General features: G+C 49.4%; 1 protein-coding gene across 11 annotated transcripts in view; it reads left to right on the top strand.

Annotated features, from left to right (window-relative positions):
• BCL9 (BCL9 transcription coactivator) overlaps nucleotides 1-12678 on the top strand; it is a 61889-nt gene that overhangs the window by 46438 nt on the left and 2773 nt on the right. For 7 of the 11 annotated variants that reach the window (XM_040582944.1, XM_040582945.1, XM_040582943.1 and 4 more), the window contains 6 exons: nucleotides 2983-3289; nucleotides 4893-5209; nucleotides 6123-6312; nucleotides 6836-6935; nucleotides 7375-9604; nucleotides 11597-11857. In XM_040582944.1, coding sequence (XP_040438878.1) covers nucleotides 3237-3289; nucleotides 4893-5209; nucleotides 6123-6312; nucleotides 6836-6935; nucleotides 7375-9604; nucleotides 11597-11857 — 3151 coding nt within the window. In that variant the 5' untranslated portion in view covers nucleotides 2983-3236. Of the gene's footprint in view, nucleotides 1-842; nucleotides 969-2982; nucleotides 3290-4892; nucleotides 5210-6122; nucleotides 6313-6835; nucleotides 6936-7374; nucleotides 9605-11596; nucleotides 11858-12678 lie in introns of all 11 variants that reach the window. The other 4 variants (XM_040582941.1, XM_040582946.1, XM_040582947.1 and 1 more) reach the window with 3 other exon arrangements.

Raw genomic sequence — 12678 nt, 5'->3', positions numbered from 1 at the left:
TATCGTATCTCCACAGATGTGGGTCCATCTCTTTTGTCTCTGCAGTTGAGGTCTGAAGAAATTTTAAGCCATCCCAATTGTAAGCTGCAACCAAGTGGGGTGAGGCTACTTTTCACCTGTTCTCACTTCCTCCTCTGAGCTGGCAGCGGCACTGATGTGGTTACATGATCAACCAGATCAGGGGACTAATCCAGCTGAATAGAGATTTCTGCTGTTTCCCTTGGGTTTGTTCCCATTCAGATCTTTCCCTGATGTGGTCAGGAGAGAGGTGGTGAGAATGAGTAGCCAGTTGAACCATCCTTTTTCCCTGCAGCTGTTGCTTGGCATACCTTAAAGCAATCCTGAAAATGCAGCCTTGGATGTAGCTTGCCAAAATGTCTTGAAAAGTGGCTGGCTTGACCATTCACTGTCAGTGACCCTACCTCTAATTTTAGAGCAATGATAAAGGCTTTGCTATGGCAGGCAGACTCCAGCTGCAAAATACATTTCTCTAGAGCTTTTCCATTATTGAACCCTAGATTCCCAGACATACATATGTTAGAAGTGCATTTAGAAAAACCATGAGACATTCCATTTCACATTATAAAAGATGGTACATTCCCAGTGTGCAGAAATGAGAAGCCGAGGAGGTTGAGCTGCTGTTGTTCCACCAATGAATATATTGATGTATCCTTTATAGCTCTCTCTGGTAAGAAGAAATTTAAAGTGAGATTGGAAAATACAGTTCCCTTGCAGAGCGCATCAATTCTAATAGATGGAAGATACGTGTATATAGGATAATAAAAAAGTAGGGTTAAAAAATTGGAGGAGGTTGATTTTTATTTTTTTTTTCCCCCGTGAAGTACTTGAAAGTTTGGTGATGTCAGAAATACTGTGCAGCCAGTGTGATCCTGGTTCTGTTCTTCATGTTTTCTCATTGCACTGTGCAAGACTGGGAGTCTGAGAGAATTCTCATCTTACAATAACAGGTAACATGATAATGCATAAATATCAAAAGTGGAAAAGCAGAGGGTGAAACAAGTAGAATACTTAAGTTCATCACACAGACATCTACATCCTGCTTTTAGCATTGAGCTTTGCTTACTTTGTTCCTTTTTTCTTTTTTTTACCTGAAATTTACTCTATTTTCGGTCATACCTTCACTGTAAGTGAGGAACTCAATGTATCACTGAGTTGCACTGACTCAAAGATGCATAAATCTCTTCTGAAAAGTGGAATTGGTTGCTGTTGATAATGTTACGATTTTGTTGTCAAAACAGAGCCAAATTTGCATGCGAAGATGGTACAATGTAGAGGCTTGTGAAGATGGTCTCTCTTGTCTTTAATGTATCTGTATAGCACCAGCTCCAATTACAGCATGTTAGTGGTAACAATAGTAACAGAGTAACTCCAACATTGCTGGCATAACTGGAGGGCTAACCAGCTGATAGCCCCAGAGGCAGGTGGATCCTGTGGAGTGTGTGGCTCAGACTGGAGTTCATCTGATTACCTAATAGAAGGCATTAAAAATGAGACCTTTACTGTAGAAACATTCCCCACAGTCATGGGTTTGTGCAGCACGGTGGAGGTGAGAATAGGGAGCAGGATGATTTCTGTGGCTTACGAAGGAGGCATGTGGTAGAGAAGAGAATTTTTGGAGAGGATGCAGAGCTTCATGGAACAACTGCAGTGTGGAGCACTATCATGTACAGCAGTGCAAAGTCACTAAAAACTGTAATGGCACAACCTCACAACAAGATATATTTGGGGAACTGGAAACCCATGGTGCTCAATACTACAAGTTACTGGTAACTCCTTGGCTAGTTGGTCATGTGGTGCCTGTGTTTCTTAATCCTCTGGTGTCAGCAATTAAGCAAACCAATTTTTGTTTTCTAAACACAATTTGAACAGTAGTTTTTTCATAAAATTCAAGACTCTCCCAGTCTGGTGAGATTTATTTTGTTTCATTTGATATACACGGGAAGAAACTGCTTCTTTGGGTGCTGAGAAGGAATACCAGGAATATTTACATTTGAATAATATTTAACTAGCAATGCTTAATACATTAACAATAAATCTTGGTTAGATTCTAAATTAAGTGGATTTGCATCTGAGTAGGTGAGATGAACAGGAGAGATTTTGTTGAAACATAAACAAGACAGAAATTTGTTCCAGAATAATTTAGCCCAAAGGACGTAAACAGTAATGTTCAATAGTTTCCTCCTCCAGAAACAGTTTTATGTGCCTTATTGCCTGTGTCATGCATATTGTTTCTTAGAAAGAAGCTGAAAAAAGTGCTTTTGTTATGTGATTGTTTTTGGTTGTTGTTTTTTTTTTTTTAAAGCCTCAAGAGTCTGCATAGTGTTGCTGAGCAAATTTAGAGAGGTAGTTCTCTAGTGATCTTTTGGCCTTTCTAATAGATACACTGGTGATACTAACCTGGTGTTTTCAGAGCAATCACAGCATAGCTGGTTGCTTACAGGTGGTCAGGAAGGCATTTTATTTTATTTTCCTCCCTTTGTGCAACCCTTAGCACACATCATTGAACATATGTCTAGTTATATTGGACCAAGGGGGCAAAAGATTTGAACAGAGTTTATGTTCTTAAGAAATATCAGATTATGGCCATCCACAGGAGAGTCCTGGATAGCTAAGTCATGTTGGGGGTTTGTAATTTTGGCTTCCTACTGACTTGCTGTGAGATGTCTTCAAGCTGGGCACAAATACAGAATGAAAGTGTCCAGATACGAGGTGCTTCCCTGTTTTGTTTACTTCAGAGTGATTTCCTTTGGATGAAGGGAAGATGGCCTCACTGCCTGTAAACCGAATGGCCAGCAAGGGCTGCCTCCAGTTTGAAACACAGAGCTGTACTGATCTGAAAGCTCTTCTCCTGTGTCTTCTCAGTAATGGGGGAAGAATTGCCGCTTACTGCTTCACACCAGATACATCTGCTTGGGAAGTTCCTCACTGGTTTTCTGTTCTCTTGTGGGGTGGTTTTAACAGTGTGCCCTGGAGATGCGAGACTTCCCCTGGGCAGCAGGAGGCACGCGTCTAGAGAATGCTGGAGCTGCAGGAGGGAAGTGCCCAGTGCAAAACCAGAGAGGAACAAAGAGAAAAAAGGCAAGCAGACAGCCAGCATTGAGAGAAGCGGGTGGCAGAAAGTGCTTCGACGCTGCCTCTGGCGGCACACTCCCCAGAGGAACTTGACGAGAGCCCATCTGCGCGCGTGTGAGACTGTGAGCTCAGGATTTCTGTCAATGCATTCCAGTAACCCCAAAGTGAGGAACTCCCCGTCAGGCAACACACAGAGGTAAGGAGAAGAGCCTGCAGTCAGCTGCTCTGGGTTGGTGCACGATGCTGTCCCCGCTCTGCTGCAGGATTAGCCAAGGACCGGTGCATGTGAATTGCTGGTCCTCCTTTGTGCGCCCATCGGAACCACCGAGTACCTGAGTGCTGGCTGCACGGTGCTGGGGAGCATCCATGCGTGCTAGGCTCAGGACGAGCTGAAAGCTGTAAACCTGTGATGTGCAGATTCTCCATTCCTTGTGCCCTCCTCCCTCCCATCAGGTGTCTGAACAGGCTGTAGGAGAGTAAACATGCTGTTTCTGTCTGTTGGTTGGTTGGGGTTCTTTTTTTTTGTTTTTTCTTCCCCCTCTTCTAATTATCTATTTCCCCAAGGGGTGGTTGGGCAGCAGAAGGTCTCCCTGTCTGTGCTTTCACACAAAATGCTTCCTCCATATTATTGGCCTGAACAGCCTGGAGAGCTGATCAGATCCTCTGCATCATTTACCTGCTGGTGCAGCAGGTCAGTATCTCTCCTCCACTAATTTGGAAGGGGAAAATATGGAAGTGAAGCAGTGTCCAGGGACTTGCAATGGTTTGATTGACAGCATTCTCGAGTTTGATTGTTTACTTCTAGAGGTCATCTGGAGCTTAAGAGTAATTGAGAGGGAACGCCTCTGAGTCAGTTGTCTGTCCAAAGGAGGAAACTGCCTGGGTGAGTCCCACAGTGAGGATGCTAGCAAGCGCTGCCTGTTGGAAGTGGTAGTGATGAAGATGGGAAAACACAGTGCAGAAGATCCGATAGCAATGGAGTGACTGGAGCGTGAGGAGGAAGGGGGGGTGGCTAGTATGCCTGTAAAACCCAGAGCAGCAAAATATTTTTAGGATGCAATTTGCTGAATCAAGAGGGAAAGAAAGACTCTGAATCTCCTCTGGCAAATTAGAGAAGTTTCATCTGCCCCATTTTGCAGGAGTGTGCAGTGAGATGGTATCCTTCTCTTCCCTTATTCAGAGGCAGGTTGTAGCTGGTTTAATTGTTTTCACGGTCAGAGGTTTGTGTTTGCCTGGCAGCTCGCCCCAATGTATGATGAATGCTGCAGTAATGCTGGGTTTTCCTTGTGCTCCCTGTAGAACTGGATAGGGAGGTGCAAGGGAGGGGGTGTGGGTGGTGGGGTCTGCTCTGATCAGAGCTGTGGCATATTGGTTGGGGTCCAGGAGAGTGGTGAGGTGAACTTTGTTGTGCCTTGTTTGTTTACTCTGAGCTGGTCTTGGTGTGAGGCGCTTCTCTGTGCACATAGAAACCGTTGTCTTTATTGACAGAAGCCCCAGAGGTAGGTCCTCATGTGACAGCAGTTCCTGGGATCTGGCAGGTCTGTAGCTTGCTTTGGTGCCTTCTTGAGCAATGAGATCCCATCTTGGATAATAACCCTTTCAGGGCATGTTCAAAAAAGCACCTGCATGACTCCAAGCTTGCAGGCATTTTTTATTTGTCAGCAATTGTCTTAGCTTGCAAAGGTGGCAGTGGTTGCTTCTGCTTCTCTAATTGGTTCCTACAGGGTTGAACGAATCAGTGGTGTGATTTGTCACTTTTTTTCTTCTCCTTTTTTTCTTTTTTTTTGCTCTGTCCCCAGTAGCCCCAAATCAAAGCAGGAGGTGATGGTCCGTCCCCCTACAGTGATGTCCCCGTCTGGCAACCCCCAGCTGGATTCCAAATTTTCCAACCAGGGCAAACAAGGGGGCTCCACCAGCCAATCCCAGCCCTCTCCCTGTGACCCCAAAAGTGGAGGTCACCCCCCTAAAGTGCTCCCTGGCCCAGGTGGGAGCATGGGGCTGAAGAATGGGGCTGGAAATGGTGCCAAGGGGAAGGGGAAGAGAGAGAGGAGCATTTCGGCAGACTCCTTTGAACAGAGGGAAGCTGGGACTCCTCACGATGACCCTGAAATCAAAGGTACGTTTGCTAGGATTTGTGTGCAAGTGCAGATGTTTAATCCTAGTCCTTTGTGAGATGGAGAATCGCTATGCAAGTGTTGGAGAAACATTTATTTGTCTGGGGTTCTGTAAGTTCCAACCAACGCAGTCTCTAAAGGTCTTGAGAGCAGGCAGAGGAGAGGTTGTCATAGCTGGCATTGGTAAATGACCTGTTCATGCTCAGTTAAAGTGCAGACCTGACCCTGGTGGGAAAGTTCCCTTGTAGCTCTGAAACTCCTCCAGAGGATCTGAAAGTACAACTGCAACCTGTTGGTTTCCTTCTGGCCTTTGGCCTTTCAGGAACTGCTCTGTTGTAACTGGGATTTTGAACAAAATGCAAGCCTGTTCTGTCAACACAGATACATAACCCCTAGCACCCTGACTGGTAACACAAGGCAGAATTGGGATTTCTGTGTTCTGTTCCTGGCTCCAGCATTGCCTGTGTGAGGCAGTGCAAAGATGTGCGCTAGATGTGCAGTTGTCCATCTTTCCTTTTGTTATCTGTTCGCTAGGTTACCTGGCTAAGGTGGCTGAAGGGAAAAAAAGTAAAGTTTCACACAGTGTTCTCCTTGGGTGCAGACATATTTATGTCTGTTTGTTTTGGTGTGTAATTTTCCTGCTACTCTGTGTGGCCATCAGAGAGTTCAAAGGGATCAGCTCTGGGAACTGCCACTTGCCTTGGAAAGGGGCAAAATGAGCTTTCTCCCAGTGGTGCCTGAAGGGCAGCACGGCATTAGAGGGAAGGTGTGTGGTGTAATAGAATACTTTTAGTGGTGCTTGAGAGAGAAGTGGGACATTTCAGAGGAGGAAGAGCTCTGATCAATTTCCAGAAATGGTTTCCAAGGAGCTCCCAAGGTAGTGATTCCCCTCTTTTCTTCTTTCTCCCCTTCCAGACTGCAATTCTGCTGATCATGTGAAGTCCCAGGAGTCTCAACACACACCACACTCCATGACTCCTTCGAATGCTTCAGCCCCAAGGTCTTCCACACCTTCTCATGGCCTGACTGCCTCTTTGGAGCCAGCAAGTGGGCAGAAGACTCCATCCAAAGTGGTTTACGTCTTTTCTACTGAGATGGCCAACAAGTAAGTAGGTAGATGCTTGAATGTCTTCAGGGAGCGGGGCTTATATTTGTGCTCCCTTTTTAAGAGATTCTCAAGTACACTTTCTCCATCAAGTGTGTTCTTGTAGCAAAAAGTCATTACTTGTTTTGGGGATGCTGAAGAGGCTGGAGTGGAGAATGTCACTCTCTTGCCCTCTGAGAAGTTATTGTTTCTCTGAAGTGTGGGGGTTTGTTTGTTATCTTTTTGGTTGGTTGTTGGGGGTTTTTTGGTCGTTTGTTTGTTCATTTGGCAAATGCTGGTAGATATTGTTTTACAATCCATGCAGTGAGTAGCAGCCAGGATGGCTTAAACTGAGACATGAACCCTGAATGCTGATGAGTTTGTAGGTGCAAGCGTTTTTCTTTTGCTACTCATCTAGAGTGAAGTATGGTGGTTAAATCTTTCTCCCTTCTTTCAGCTGAAGGAGAGAAGGGAGGAGGGTGGTTAATAAAAATGGATTCTTAGCGTCAACTGGATATGTGCACCTGTCTGTCTGTCTTTGCAGGGCTGCAGAAGCTGTGCTGAAGGGACAGGTGGAAACCATTGTGTCCTTTCATATCCAGAACATCTCAAACAGCAAGGCGGAACGAAATACTGTACCCTTGGTAGGGAATACCTGCATGTGGGTGGGAAGGGAATTGGTAAATGTGCTTGTGTGTGCGTGATTCAGAGAGATGGATGAGTATTTATATCCTGAAATAAGTTTTAGGGTGGAAAAGAGAGGGAGAGTTGTTGTTCTAGCCTTCTGCAAATAAATGTCTTGGATGATCCAAAGAAGAGCTTGAGTCTTGCGATATTTGGTAGTATATTTCAGACCCATTGCTTATGCAGAGCTAGCACACAGGCAAGGAGTACCTGCTGTAATGCTTGAGGAAAACAGGTTTCTGCGTGGCCAAGATGCTGCTCTGTAATCGCTGCATGAAGGCTACCCTTCCTTGCAAAGTGTGGGCTGGTGGGGTTGAGACAGGACGTTTCATTTGCACCGCTGCTTATGCGATAGGGCTGTAAGAAGAGTGAGTGACAGTGTGTGGCTTTCTCTTGCAGAACCCCCAGATCACTGCACTTCGGACTGAACCCAAGCCCCTGCCGCAGCCCCAGCCCCCCACTGCCCAGGACCAGAACCCTCCCCAGAACGCCAAAATGCAGCCGACTCCACCTGTGTCAGCGCCAGTATCCAAATCCACTGGCCCCCCTTGTCCCATAGATCAGGACAGTCCCAGCGTGGAAAGCAAAGTGATGTCTGTGGGCAGCCCTGCCAACTCTACCCCGTTGCAGACAGAAGGATTTGGACAAAGTTCAACCCCCAATAACCGAGCAGTTAGCCCAGTTTCCCAAGGTAGCAATAGCTCCGCTGCAGACCCCAAAGGTCCTCCCCAGCCGGTGTCTGGTGGGGATCCGTCCAGTTTGGGCGAGAATCCAGACGGACTGTCGCAGGAGCAGCTGGAGCATCGAGAGCGCTCGTTGCAGACCCTGAGAGACATACAGCGCATGCTCTTTCCTGACGAGAAGGAGTTTGCGGGAGGGCAAAGTGGGGGGCCACCCCCAAATGCTGGGGTGCTGGATGGTCCCCAAAAGAAACCTGAAGGGCCGATACAGGCCATGATGGCTCAATCCCAAAGTTTAGGCAAAGGGTCAGGGTCTCGGACAGACGGAGGGGCTCCGTTTGGCCCTCAAGGACACAGGGACATGCCTTTTTCCCCAGATGAAATGGGGCCACCACCAATGAACTCCCAGTCAGGACCCATAGGCCCAGACCACTTGGACCACATGACTCCTGAGCAGGTGGCCTGGCTCAAGCTGCAGCAGGAGTTTTACGAGGAGAAAAGAAGAAAGCAAGAGCAGGTGGTGGTGCAGCAGTGTTCCCTGCAGGACATGATGGTCCACCAGCACGGGCCTCGTGGAGTGGTCCGAGGCCCTCCCCCTCCCTACCAGATGACCCCTGGGGAGGGCTGGGGACCTGGGGGTCCAGAGCCCTTCCCTGAAGGCATGAACATGTCGCACTCTCTGCCCCCCAGGGGCATGGCTCCTCATCCGAATGTGCCCGGGAGCCAGATGCGCCTGCCTGGTTTTGCAGGAATGATGAACCCTGACATGGAGGGCCCCAGTGTCCCGAATCCCGCCTCCCGGCCTGGGCTTTCGGGAGTTAGTTGGCCAGACGACGTGCCAAAAATCCCAGATGGCCGAAACTTCCCTCCTGGCCAGGGTGTCTTCAGCGGCCCTGGCCGAGGGGAGCGGTTCCCCAACCCGCAGGGCCTGCCTGAAGAGCTCTATCAGCAGCAGCTGGCGGAGAAGCAGATGGGCCTCCCTCCCGGCCTGAACATGGAAGGCATCAGGCCTGGCATGGAGATAAACAGAATGATGCCCTCCCAGAGACACATGGAGCCTGGGAACAACCCCATCTTCCCTCGCATGCCGGTGGAAGGGCCAATGAGCCCCTCCAGGGGGGACTTCCCGAAAGGAATACCCCCACAAATGGCCTCTAGCAGGGAGCTGGAGTTCGGGATGGGTCCCAGCAGCATGAAGGGGGACATGGGCATGAATGTCACCATGGGGTCCAACCCACCCCTGGTCCCTCAGAAGCTGAGGGAGGCAGGAGTCGGGCCAGAAGAGATGATGAAACTGCGCCCCGGTGTCTCGGAGATGCTCTCCTCGCAGCAGAAAATGGTGCCACTGCCGTTTGGGGAGCACCCGCAGCAGGAGTATGGCATGGGTCCCAGGCCCTTCCTTCCCATGTCTCAGGGCCCAGGAGTCGGTCTCCGAAATCTCAGAGAACAGATCGGGCCTGACCAAAGGACTAACAACCGGCTCAGCCACATGCCGCCACTACCTCTCAATCCCACCAGTAACCCTAATAGCCTCAACACTGCTCCCCCTGCGCAGCGGAGCCTCGGCCGCAAGCCCTTGGATATCTCCGCAGCCGGTCAGGTGCATTCGCCAGGAATCAACCCCCTGAAGTCTCCCACGATGCGCCAGGTCCAGTCTCCCATGATGGGGTCTCCCTCGGGGAACCTCAAGTCTCCTCAGACACCCTCCCAGCTGGCAGGAATGCTTGCAGGCCCCACTGCCGCAGCTGCCGCTGCTTCCATTAAGTCCCCCCCTGTCTTGGGGTCTGCTGCTGCTTCTCCTGTCCACCTCAAGTCTCCGTCTCTCCCTGCACCTTCTCCCGGATGGACCTCATCTCCAAAGCCTCCTTTGCAGAGCCCTGGGATTCCCCCAAACCACAAGGCATCTCTCACCATGTCTTCCCCAGCCATGCTGGGGAACGTGGAGTCGGGTGAGTGCCACCTCTGCTTGCCACCTTTGGCTCCCGGGTTGGCGGTGGGTTGCCCCGAGGGGTGCAGCAAGGGGAGGGAGGAGGTTTCTTGCAGGGTGGCAGGAGCTGGGTGGCTCTTCGCCTGTTGGAGGCTGTGCCGAGGCACATGGGCTGTTCCTCCTGCTGCCTTTGTGGGTTTGTACCATGCCTCCCACGCGTCGAGGTGAGGGCTGGTCACTCAGAGGACACGCAAGTGAAATGGTGGGGTCACGAGGTGTGAAAAGACGTGGAGTGTTGGTGGGAGAAGTCCTTTCTCGAGGGGTTTTTGGCTGTTTGGCCGTAGCTTCTGGTGATCGTAGCTTCTGGTGATTGTAGTTTTGTGGAGAAGATGCTGCAGATAAAGGCTCCAGGGGAGACACGCTGAGCGTAGCTGGCCGGTCGCGTGTCTGGGTGCGGTTCAGGTGCGGCCGGTGCTGTCGGGGTTTACCGGCCCTGACCCAGCGCCGTTCCGGAGGGAGCCAGTCCCGCAGCCGCACGCCGGAGCCCTGCCCGGCCGGGGACCTCGGGGGCGGGTGCTGGCGCTGCGCTCCCCGCTGCTGAGCGGCCCTGGGCGGGGGGCGGCCCGGCCCTGCCCCTGCCCGGCCCCGGCCCTGCCGCTGCCCCGGCCCTCCCGGCGGGGCCCCGGGCACACCCGCCCCTCGGGCCGGGCTCCCAGCGCCGCAGCGGGGCAGCCCCGCGCCCGCAGAGCCGCCGCTTGCCCGCGTGGCCCCCTAGTGCCGCTGCGGGTAACGGCGCGGCCGCGCCGGGGACGGGACCCGGGGACGGGACGCGACGGGGCGGGTGGCCCTTGGCACCGGCTGTGGGGACCGGGGACGGGACGGGTGGCCCCTCTCACGGGCTGTGGGGACCGGGGACGGGACGGGTGGCCCCTCTCACGGGCTGTGGGGATTGCCGGCTGGGTCTCTGCACCGAGGGAAGCGAGCCTTGGTGGTGGCATCTATGGTGGCTGCTGATGCTGAGCCTGCCATCAACCTGAGTGCCTACAAGTCAGAACCAAGTGCTTTACTCCATCCCTAACCGTTGTGCTTAATGAATGCTTTTACATGCAGCTCTTCCGAAGCATAAATGTTTTGGCATTGCAGGACTTTTGTATTCTCTGTTCTCCTTTTTTTGGCAGGGAGAGGGGGGCAGCGGGGGAATGTGTGGTGAATTTTCAGTGACAGCACAACTTCGGTTTAGCATCTTCCTTCGCATGTGGTCTGGGTGGCATGAAATTCATTGATGAAGAACAAAGGAGATTCGAAATAAATGTAACTGCACTTCCAGTTTTGGGAGAGCAAAGGATGATATTTAGCTAATAGGTGCAGAGAATGCTTCTTTAAATGGAAAGAGCAGTAAATATATGTATGGAAAACCTGAAATAAAACGTAAACAGGGAGTTTTACTTGTAGCTGCTGATGCAGCTTGTCAGAAATCTGCTCACATGTCTCTGCATAATATCTGCTACAGCTTTTGTTGTGCTGCCTATGTCTTTTGTGCTTGTTTGCCTTCTAAAGAAAAAGGAGGAGTTACAGTTGACATTTGGTGGGTGTAGAAACAATTAACTAACTAGATTTTGATTTCTATGGCTAGACCTGGTACCTAAGTCTGTCATCAGTGTATGGAAGTTGAACAGTAGGATTTTCAGATTTAATTGATAATTCTTCATGTGGATTTGTAGAGGCTCAAGATAGTTCCAGTAGAAGTGCAGAATCCAGGATAACTAACGTTAACCATCTTGATCAATAGGCTTGTTTTTCTGGTTACCTTTCACAGGCATTGACTGCATTAGTCAGATGGTCTCTTGCAATAAAAGGGATTTCTAGTCATTGAGATTTATAGTTGAAAAGAGAAGTTGGTGGGCGTTTGTTTTTGTCTTTTTTTTAAAGAAAAAAACCTGAAGTCTCTTTCTTTCTCTCCTCCCTCCCCCCCCCCCTTTTTTTTTTTTTCTTTTTTTTTTTTTTTGCCCCTAAGGTGGTCCACCTCCTTCCACAGTTAGCCAGTCTGCTCCTGTGACTCTCCCTGGAAATCTTCCCTCTAGCAGTCCTTACACAATGCCCCCAGAGCCGACCCTCTCCCAGAATCCCCTTTCCATTATGATGTCCAGGATGTCCAAATTTGCCATGCCCAGCTCTACACCGCTCTATCACGATGCCATCAAAACTGTGGCCAGCTCGGATGATGACTCCCCTCCAGCACGCTCCCCAAACTTACCACCTATGAACAGCGTACCAGGTAAGAAACTCAAAGAAACATAAGCCCAAGCTATCAGGCAGTACAGTGAGGGTGATTTTTACGGAAACTTCATCAAATGAAGATTGTGAGAGGGGAAAAACCTTGAAGAATATATAGCCATGGGTTGTTTTTGAGGAAAACTGTTGCAATTCTCTGAAATGGGGAGACAGGAATTCTCCTTGCAACCATTTTTGTAACTTATTTTTTTTAAATTTGTCCAGAAAGTGTCTGTTCTGCAGCAAGTGTATAACCTGGAAAACCCTTATGCGTAGGAGAGATTTTCACTCAGGCAGACTGTAATTACTTGTGTGAGTGAAGGCTGCTCATGGGAATAAGGGTCAGACCTACAACATGTTATCGAGAGGAAACCATTCTTCCCTGTCTTAAGGCAGTGTCACAGTGGTTTTGGTTTGGTTTGGTTTTTTCTGACACTGAATCATCTGGGTTTTTTTCTGGGCTTTGTGGATTGCCTTTGTCAATCCACGTTAGAGAGCGTTAGAGAGCTTTTTCAAAATGTACATCTTTTCATATAGGGAATGTGTAATGGGCAGGTGACCTCAGCCAGGACTGAAGGAAAAAACTGTCCTGGTCCCTACATGAGAAAGTTGAAGAAAAAGTAAAAGGAAACATCATTCTTTTGGGCTGTCTTGTGGGTGAGCGTGTTCATATGAGAAATCCAGTCCCTGCTGATAGCTTAATGTTAATTAATTAAATTAATGTTAACTTTAATTAAATTAAACACATACCCATGTGTTTAATGCAAAAATAGGTGGTAGCCCCTCCACCCAATTGAATTAACATACTTGAAAGAGGGGATGGGT

This window comes from Falco naumanni, chromosome 2 (assembly GCF_017639655.2).
Source record: "Falco naumanni isolate bFalNau1 chromosome 2, bFalNau1.pat, whole genome shotgun sequence".
NCBI classification, from domain to species: Eukaryota; Metazoa; Chordata; class Aves; order Falconiformes; family Falconidae; genus Falco; species Falco naumanni.
The sequence above is the reverse complement of the archived record's forward strand: the minus strand, read 5'-3'. Positions and strand labels throughout refer to the sequence as shown.